This window comes from Alligator sinensis, unplaced genomic scaffold, assembly GCF_000455745.1.
Source record: "Alligator sinensis unplaced genomic scaffold, ASM45574v1 scaffold372_1, whole genome shotgun sequence".
Taxonomy (NCBI): Eukaryota; Metazoa; Chordata; order Crocodylia; family Alligatoridae; genus Alligator; species Alligator sinensis.
In genome coordinates this window covers 305,480-315,338 of record NW_005842387.1, presented here as the reverse complement: position 1 = coordinate 315,338, position 9,859 = coordinate 305,480, and the positions used below count along the sequence as shown (strand labels likewise).

At 42.7% G+C, this 9,859-nt stretch overlaps 1 protein-coding gene across 5 annotated transcripts in view; it reads left to right on the top strand.

Moving 5' to 3' along the window:
- The window catches only part of FASTKD2 (FAST kinase domains 2), a 16,684-nt gene that overhangs the window by 3,774 nt on the left and 3,051 nt on the right, over positions 1-9,859 (top strand). For all 5 annotated transcript variants that reach the window (XM_025211030.1, XM_006029539.3, XM_025211031.1 and 2 more), the window contains 6 exons: positions 801-904; positions 1,369-1,477; positions 2,488-2,611; positions 7,092-7,231; positions 7,840-8,012; positions 9,337-9,500. In XM_025211030.1, the coding sequence (XP_025066815.1) occupies positions 801-904; positions 1,369-1,477; positions 2,488-2,611; positions 7,092-7,231; positions 7,840-8,012; positions 9,337-9,500 (814 nt within the window). The remainder of the gene's footprint in view (positions 1-800; positions 905-1,368; positions 1,478-2,487; positions 2,612-7,091; positions 7,232-7,839; positions 8,013-9,336; positions 9,501-9,859) is intronic.

Sequence of the window (9,859 nt, the reverse complement as noted above, 5' to 3'; positions counted from 1 at the left end):
CCGGCGGTGGTGTGGGGCTGGGCAGCAGCAGGGGTGGGGGGGCATGGCGGCAGCAGGGGGTGGGTGCTGCTACTGGAACCCCCCCTTCCTGCTCCCGTCACTCCCTTCCTCCCGTCTTCCCCACTGCCTCCCCCTCCCTGCCGGCTGTTGTTGGGCTGGGTGGGGGAGGGCGTGGTGCAGTGCCATGGCTTCCTCACCTTCTGTGTTTGTAACACTCTGGGGCCTCGCAACCAATCAACGCGCGCCCTCTCAGCAGTGCATACACAGTTGGTCTGTAGCATTACGGACAGACAGACTAAGGCTTTTATTATATTGTATTATAGAATGGAAATAAAGCAGTCCACAACTTTCAGGGCAGGACAGGGCAACAACTTATATAAGGAAGTCCTAATTGAGCCTCATAGGAGGCCAGTGATATAATGCATTGGCACTGCTTAGTTGGTTAATAACTGCCATACTATTAATGATGTGATATTTGTTATGTGACCAGTTGATCTGTTCATTGACTTCTACCCCTATAGTTTGCTGTGTTTGGTGCAAAGCTCTTTCTTTTCTGCACAATGTGGGTGTTTTTTTTCTTTTTGGCCTGTGTTCTCTTCTGATTTATTAATGGTAAATTAGGAATTAGTCTGCTGAAATCAGTAAAATATACTAGCCGGACTCTTTCTCTTTTGTAGGTCAAAGGAGAATGAGACTCAGTGAACTGATATTTTTCTTGGATAAAGTGGCTGGTAAAAATTGGCTGTTCCGCTTACAAGGCTGAAGTATTTTTATTAACTTTATGAACATATTTTTAATAGGAGCATCTCAATGAACTTAATGACAAGTGTCTTTCGATTCTGATGTTTACCATAAAAAGCATGAAAAAAAGCAAGAATATAGATGCCCTTCAGTTGGAATTACAGTAAGAAAAAAATGCATCTTTAATATTTTTTTTACTTACAGTCATGTAACATGAATGTTTGCTTCTGTGGAATATAAGTATGGCTTGAAAGGAGACTGAGTAGCATTATTTTTCTGAATAAGTTTTTAGTGTTTTTTTTGGGATTATTTACTAATGGAATATATTGGAGTATATAAGTAATAATCACTGACTGAGCAATGAAGTTTAGAAAAGGTGGGGGAGAGTTTTTCACAGGGCAGCACATTGTAGGATATCATTGGGAGATTTCTTGTCCCGGAGTAATTGCATTAGTATAGGTAGACATCCACACTGCTGTTGGACCAGTGTATAGCTGTACCAGTTTAACAGGAAGACTGGAGAAAGGGTGAATTATACCTGTATCAAGTAGAGGCAAATGTAAGGGTGTGTGCTTGCTCTGGTTCTGATTCAGGCTTCATTTAATAAATTCTATTTCCTTTTATCAGGATGGTGATGGAGCAACGGATTCCAGAGATCAGGAACATTGATCTTTTGCAAACCATAATGAAGCATTTTGGAAAAGATGCCCCAGGGTTTCTCAAAAAGGCATTTGAGGTAAAAGATGACAATTGTTCTTGGTTGGGACTTCTGTGACTCCCATCTAGCTAGTGCTATGGCATGGCTATTTGTTGGTTGGGTGTGGTAACAACCGTGTAGCATTTTGCAGCTGTAGAGAATGAATGGTGACTGCTCCTACTATAAGGACAGGTCAGAATGTAGACAGTAGGTTGACTATAGCGAAACTTTTTTTTAGTGAACATACACCAGCACTATTTGCTGTCAGGGTCCAAAAAGAAGTGTTTCTGTAAGAGGGACTGAAATTTAGAGAAGATAGTATTAAGAGGCAAGGAACAGATCTGTTTGTTTCCAACATAATGGAGTTCTTGTAATATTCTCTGAGTCCAGTGAAGGCACCTGGTATTGGTCAAAGGTATTTGAACTGTATTTTGACATATGTTCTCTTATTGATCTTTTCCTTCGTTGCTTTGTATGACATGTGATGTGCAAATATACTGAATTACATTCTATTTAACATCTGGTGATGCTAAAGTTAGTGGGCTTGATTTGCAGGGACAGTTGCATCAGTATAACTGTCCATCTGTATGCAGTTATTCCTGTTTTACTCGCATTTAAGTGTCTTTAAGCTTGAGCCCATTAGCTTTTATTTCACTGGCTTAATTGGGTGTATTGTGTCGAGGGATAGTGCAAGGGGGAACAGTGGGCTTAGAAATCTTGCACATAGGCAAGACTGCAATAGCAGTAAATACACCAGCAATGATTTGCCATTCTGGTTGGCAAACAAAAATTATGCAGTCATTTTACCTAGTTAATTCAAGAAAGAAACTGCAGCAGCTTGAGGAGTTGATCATGGACAGCTCATACTGTGTTTGTGATAAATTGTGATTTTTTTTTTAAATAGAAGAAGTGTTTAAGTTCCCCCTATCTGGTAAAGATAGAGGATTTGGCATAATTTGATCTCCCTACTCACTTTGTCTTAAGTCAGTGAAAACTTGGATTGCCTCAGTCTGTAGATAATAAGTATAATGACATTTATTTCATTTTAGAATAACGTTTTGGAAAAGTTGCATTGTTTGACTTCAGAAAATGCTCGATGTATGTTTAACACACTGGCTGTGGTGAATTACACATCTATTCCAATCCTAGATAGCTGCAGTAAGAAAATGGTTGGTGAGTAAAACTTTACAGTTCTTCTGCACAAGCCCTTCCTGATGAGAGTGCTGTGTTTCCTTTTTTCCTATTCCTTTTAAAATTCAAGAAACATCATTGTTTTAGATAATGTTATCGTAGCAGTGCAGTTCCATCTGACAAGGAGCCCTAGGTGGGTGTATTACAAAAGAAAGTAATTCTTGTGATCTCTGCCCCTTTTAATGCCATGAAAAGGCATCTCTTGTGAATAGTCTCGACTGATTCATGGGCTGTTTCCACTAGCCTGGGAGCTACATGGTGCCCATTGCTGTAACAGCCCTACATGGATGTTGCCCCTCACACCAGCCTGAGACTCATCTGATCCCCACTGCTGCAATGACCCTGCATGGCTGCTCCCCACTGTACCCATCAGCCTGAGGACTGCACAGCCCCCAACACTGAAATGGATGGATGTTTTCCTGCTCTCCTCCCTGTCCAACCAACACTGGCCTGGGGGCTGTGCTTACTGGCCCATGAGTTGCATGGTCCCCACTACTGCAGTGACCCCATGTGGACACACAACACCCAGCAGGCCAAGACCCCAGCCCACAGGGACCCCCTGTTGGTGGTTTCAGGCCCTGGGTCAGTAGGTGCAGGTCCTTATGCCACTGCGGAGAGGAGCATTTGCTCAGGCCTCACTGTTGGAATGACCCTACAGGCTGGAATGCAACTGCAGCCCTGTATGGATGCTTCTCTCTGCATTGGCCTGGGGGCTGCACCTGTGGACACATTACAGCACCCACTGGTGCAACAACCCCACGTGGATGCTTCCCTACTCGCACCTCAGCATTGCTGCAGCATGCACCCACATGGGCTACCATCCCTCTTGATGCATCATATGCTGTAGGGCTTCAGTTTTATCCTGAGTACTTTGTGCCTTGCCACACTGTGCTGCCCCTTGGGGCAGATGTAGAATGTAAAAGCTAGAGGACAGAGGTAGTCTAGAGACCCTGGCTGCTGTTGCAGCCAGAGCAGTTGGGGGGAGTTGTGGCTGGGCAGGACTGAGTGGACCTCAGCTTAACCATTTGTGGGCTGCATGCAGCCTGTAGGCTGCCAGTTGGACAGTCCAGTACTAGACCATTATGGCTACAGCACTGCTATTCAGCATTTTTTTCCTCATTGTTCTTTCTGTAGTCCCATGCCTTATTTACTGTACGCTGTTCAGGTGTCCTCTATGGGCAGAATTCTTAGTTTCTACTTGATGTTTTTCAAAGATGCTTCCTACTGTTGTATTGAAACATGCTCAGAAACATTCACTGAATCAGTCTCACATCATCTGTTAGGTGAGCTGATGGTATTATTTGCATTTTAATTATGTGAAACTGAGAAATGGGTAACAAGAATTCGAATTCTGAGATGTTTGCCTTTTGATTTCCTCCCCCCCTTTTTTTTTTAATATAAATCATTGTATAGCTCTTTTGTATGTGCTAAGTCCATTGACTTTGCTTTTGTTTTCCTGATATAAATTTACCTTTTCTTTTTCCTTCCAAAGAATCATAAATAGCACAGTTATACATAGACTCAACCTGTAATCAGGCTGTCCCATAATCTTGACATTTATACCTGTAGTATTTTTATGCAGAAAATAAATATATAAAGTCAGAATGTTTTGGGAGCTGTTTTTTTATGATCCTTATATGTAATCCGTTGGGTTGTGTTCTTGGCTGTTGGGTTCTACAGTGTGATTTTTATAAGGGCAGTAGGCATTCAAGGTCCTTTTGGGTATGTAGCAGTTTACATCCAGAAGAAAAGCTGTTTTTCCTAAAATTGAACCTGAAACTGTGGGTTCTGCTTTTATAGAGTGTTGACTTACAAATAGAATAGTATAGTCTGTTCATAAACACTCGGTACTTCTGTAAAGCAGACCCCAGGCTCTCAAGTTGGGCACCTAGGAAAAGAGAAACATGATTAGTGTCTATGTAATGGAGTTTGGTCAAATTGATTTACTCAGCACCGCCTAGGACCTAAGGTGGCTCGTGCAGGACAGCATTCCTACTGTCTTAACCATGCAGTTGTTCTTTCTCATTCTCCAGCCACCACTTTTTCAATATGTACCTTCCAGTTGTTGCAACAAATAAGGCAGGGCTTACAGACAACAGCTGCCTTCTCAGCGTGACCTGGTTTCATCCTGAGAGCATACTCATCCCTGTTCACTGAATGAGGCAGCAGTCCTTTGGGGGAATGGTCTGTGATCATGTTAATAAAAGCTGTATTATAATACATACTTGCAAGGGGGTTAGTTGAAGATAATGCAGCAACCTTAATTTTGACGTTTCCTAAATTTTGAACATTTGACTTTGTAAACATAATGTTCTTTTAAAGTAGGGTTTTTTGTGTGTATGTAAAAGAAGCTTACTAACTTTTTAAAGGAAAAATCAAGCTGAAAAATCAGAAAACCCATTGTGTTGTATCACATTGATCTCTGCATTAGTCATTAGCAGGGTTGCAACCTTTTAGATCCTTTCCACAGACATCTGGCACAGCAGTGAACAGAATAACGGACCGAAGAACAGTGTACTCTGTATAAGTGAGTAGCCTTTGGACTGAATAGAGAGTGTGTATTTACTTACCTGAGTTTGAGGTAAGCAGTGTTCATTAAGTACTCAGCACTGGCAGTGCTGTGGCTGTAGCAATCTTAAAACTGACTTGCCCTCTTCATTTCCAGGGTTTTTAATAGTTCAAGGGCTTCTCTTTGCTCACTGCAAAGCAAGCAGTAGGCAACAAGTTAACTGGGAGACTGGCAGTGTGCTATGCAAGTGACTGGTCCCGAGTATGCATACAAATCGAGTACACTGTGAAAGGCTGTAATCCTGTCTATAGACTAACTCTAGAGGTGCGTGGCAGAGCATTTTTGGTGCCTGCCACTTTAAGGGCTTAGAGCAGGCAGCAGGGCAGCTGGCAGATGTGGGCTAGCTCTGATGAGTCGGTCGCATGACTGCAAGAAGGCCCTGGGATAGGAGGAGGGGGCTGAGCAGTCTCCATTTTAAACCCTGGCCCTCAGGGCTGAGGCAGCAGTTGCTGCAAGCAGCTGGAAGAACAGCTGATAACCACCCAGTTAGAGCTGCTACTCACAACACCTTGGAGGTACAGGGCAGGAGCTGTGGGAATGGCAGGAGGCTCCTGGTCCTGGGGAATGACCGAAAACTACACCCTGCTGGGGTAGGATCGTCTACTGGATCTGCCCGTGGTGGGTTGGTCCCCAGGAAATGCCAGGCCAGTTGCTTCCCCAGTGAAAGGCAAGTATGGGGCACCTTAAAGCTTCAGCCCCAACATCCTGGTGGGTTACCCAGATGTAGGGCCAGGCATGTCTACGGACATCTGAGTCCCGTTGGGTGTAAGACCCCAGAGATCTGAGAGAGGGGGCAGAGATAGAGCAGCGAGAGGGCGGAAGTATGTGTGGAGGCCCGCACAGAGTAGGGTGCACAGTGGTGGCCTGAAGGACTGTGGATGAAGTGTGTAGAGTAGGGTTGCAGGGGATGCCTGAAGGGCAGCACATGGGCCAGCCCCCATAAGAGTGTGAACTTAAAGGAGCGGCCCACAGGGGGTCTAGAGGCTGAGTTCAGCCCAGTGTGAGGCATAAGGCCAGCGGCGGTCATGTAGAAGAAGGGTCTGTGTGAGGGAAGCCTGAAGGGCTGCATGTGGACTGGCTGGAGTTTGAGTTGTAAAGCCTGAAGGGCCGTGTAGAGTAGGGTCCACGGGGGCCCAAAGAGGCTGTGGAATAGGGCGGGTTGAGAGTGGTCCAGTGAGGGGGGCAATATGAATGAGGCCCAGAAGCAGGCAGTGTGTTTGAGGCCCTGTGAAAGGCAGGGTATTAGGGAAGAATGCTAGAGGCCCAACAAGGGGCAGACTTTGAGCCACGAACCGGAGCTATTACCAACTTAGGATGCCATCTGTGAGGCATGGTATAGGGGAGGTTGGAGCTATGTATAATGCCCTAGGCATCAGGGCATAAAATGGGGAGCCTCCTGTATTTTACATCCATTATTTATTCATCAAGTCGTGGCAGGTGAGACAGGACAGACTGCCCCCAGACAGGTGGGCAGTTCAAAGGTGAGATTTGGTCCTGAGATGGTCCCCTGTCACAAGGGGAATAAGATACTTTACCATTTCACAGATATTTTCTTACTGCAAGGGTGGTGAGTGTGCTTGAGTGGGTACTGGTACTTCTCATTTTTGCCTAGGTTGAACCCATCTGCCCAGACCCCTCCAACATGTTATTGGTCTGGTCATGTCTCCTAGTCTTCCCAGGCCCTTGATCCAGTGCTGCTATCCTCACTTGCTCAGCGTATCTGCACTCTTCATGTTTCCTTTCCTCAACATCTTGCCTAGCCCCTCTATTCTTCAGTTCCACATCTGATTTTTTTTTTTCCACTCAAGTTTCAATTCTCATTCTTCGAGTGCCAGTAATGTCATCCTACATTTCCAGTCTGTATGCTATCTGTTCTTTTTGTTCTATTTGCAGCGACTATCCATGGTACTCAATTTAAGCAGTTAAACCGTATTCTGCTCGCTTGCTGTATTCTCCACTACAAAAATGTAGAAATGTTTTCAGCCATAGAAAGCTATGTGACTTCATTCATCAATATGTGGAGCATTGAACAGGTGAGGATATGACCACAAGACTTAAAGTGGTATCAAACGGGGCTGGTATTAGAAGGAAGTGTGCATTCCCTGGTTCATGGAATTCCTAATTATAACTTGTAGTTAAGTTTGTGTTCTGATTTGGGATTGCAGTGGGTTATAACTTCCAGTTTTGTTCTACTTATAGGCAGATTTTTGGTGTGAAAGTTTAAAAGACATAAAATAATAACTTAGTTTTAATTTCTTAAATGTTTAAAAGGAATAACATCGACATTTGTTTTGCGTCTAAAGCATGTTAATTTGTAACTTTTTTTTGATGTTTGCAGTGTTGTGTAGCTACCCAAATTGGTAGAGGGTGAATCTTTAATAACATTGATATAATAACTAGTCTTAATGTTTTAGTAATAGTGTTTAATTAGGAGTTAAATATAGCAGCCCACCACTCTTTTGTTTGTTGCAGTATGGTAATAGATAAGTTAGGCTCAGGATAATATAGCTATTAACCTTTTAAAAAGTTTTGTTTTCCCAATAAACATCTCTCTAATTCTATGATACCAGCAGATTGAGTTGCCATATTGCAGTTCTTCCTGTTTTTAATAACCTTTTTTCTCGTTTTTGTTTTGTTTTAGCTTATTCTGTTTCTGTCTGCCTTTGAAATTCTTCGCTTTCGACCCACTAAATTGATGGATATTGTGGCTGAGAATGTGATAAAGTATCCTGAATCCCTGAATTTGAAGGAGCTTATGATAATTTTTCGGGTGTATTCACATCTCAACTATGTTCCCAAATGCCAGGATCAACAGTAGGTTTTGGTATAGAAAGTTTTATGATGTGCTTTGTAATTGATGGTATTAGGGGCATGGAAGGGAATTGTATGTGAACAGCAACCTGAAATGCTGCTTGCCACCAATACAAGATTTCTGTTGTGCTATCATTCTTATGTAGTCCATTTTACTATTGTATTTACTCTTTTCCAAAATGAGACTTTATTCTCCGCATATAACAAGGGGGAAAGGAAGTGGGGGGAATAAAAGTCCCGTGTTTTGGAATTAAATGCAAGGTGGTGCAGGACAGACAGCTACTGTGGCTCTGGCTCTGACTGAGTTGAGGCTGCAGCTGCTGCCTACCTCCTGGCTGTCCCACCTCCACCCCTTACCCTTTCTCCAGCATCACAGGCTTCATCCTTGGTCCAGCCTGAAGCACAGAGCACGTGTCTGCTCCAACTGCAGCTCCGGGGAGTGAGCAGGATGGGCAGAGGCTGTGTGGGATGAATTTTAAGATGATCATCCAATAATTAGATTCTATACATGGAAAATTATTATATTTATGAATTTTCCATGTATAGAATCTAATTATTAAAGGGTCATCTTAAATTCAGAACCATCTTAGATTCCTGTAAACACAGTAATTTCTGAAATAAGTTTGCTGTGCTTGTTGGTGTTATTTTAATAGATATTTTCCAAATAGCAAGATAATGTAATAAGAAAGGGGCTCTGTCACTTTAGTTCTAGACTGACAAACTAGCAAACAGATTAGTGGTAGCTGTGAGGTCTTGTGGTCAGGGGTGGCCAAACCTACTATCCCTTCTATCCACAACCAGAACTTTGACATGGCTGAGAGGCCCAGGACATACAACTTTGGGGGGGGAGTGCACGCACATGTACACACATGCACACATATGCCTATATGCTTCAGAGTCAACAATCTATGACCAATGCCCCAGTTCAGATCATGATATGTAGTTGAGTGATGGGAGCAGGGGCATGGAAAGGAATTGTGTGTGAACAGCAACCTGAAATGGTGCTGTTCACACACAATAATAAATGAAACAATGAAAATGAACATTTTTATTTAACTACTTTGCTTTTTTCTGGAGCTTTATTTAAACTCTCTGGGATCTTCATGCAACTTGAGAGCTGTGAGTTTGACCACTGATGGTCTTAAGCACTGCCTTATAGGCTTCAAATTTGTGTGCTGGACTTGGGTTCTAGTTATATGAGCTAGATAGGAACCCTGTTTGGGGATGTTATCTGAAATATAGATTTTATTAATAATATTGAGTTCATTTATTCATAAATTTGTATATAAAGATGTCTTTCTCCCCTTCCCCCCCTTCTTTTTTGAAGGTTCTTTGAGGCCCTCAGTTGCTCCTTGAGTACATACCTCCCTGGGATTTATAATGCATCCTTGCTGCGAGCAGTGTATTCATTCTGCATTCTAGGATATCATCCTCAAGCTGCACTTAATCACCTCATGCAAAAGGATGTCCTCAGTGACCTTCTAAAACCAGGTCAGGCAGTAGTTTGGGTGTATTATCTCCTTGAATTCAGTAGTGTACCTTTGATACAATCACACCCTGAGGTGTGGATAAAGATTACAAGCTAAGAGGAGCACGAGTAGTTAACATCAGATATGAAAGACCCCCAAATTTTTGTTGGCCGTTATGGTGAATTAACAAGATGACTAACAACATCCTTGAAGATATGTTTTCAAGAAACAATATTCTCTTATCCCCAAATTGGAATTAATCTCTTGTTAAGCAAATCTAAAATCTGTTCTCATCCCAAATGTTAGCCTATGAAACTCAGGATTTTATGAGATAACACAATATAATAAAAAGCTCAATGTTTTCCTTATTTTGTATCTCTC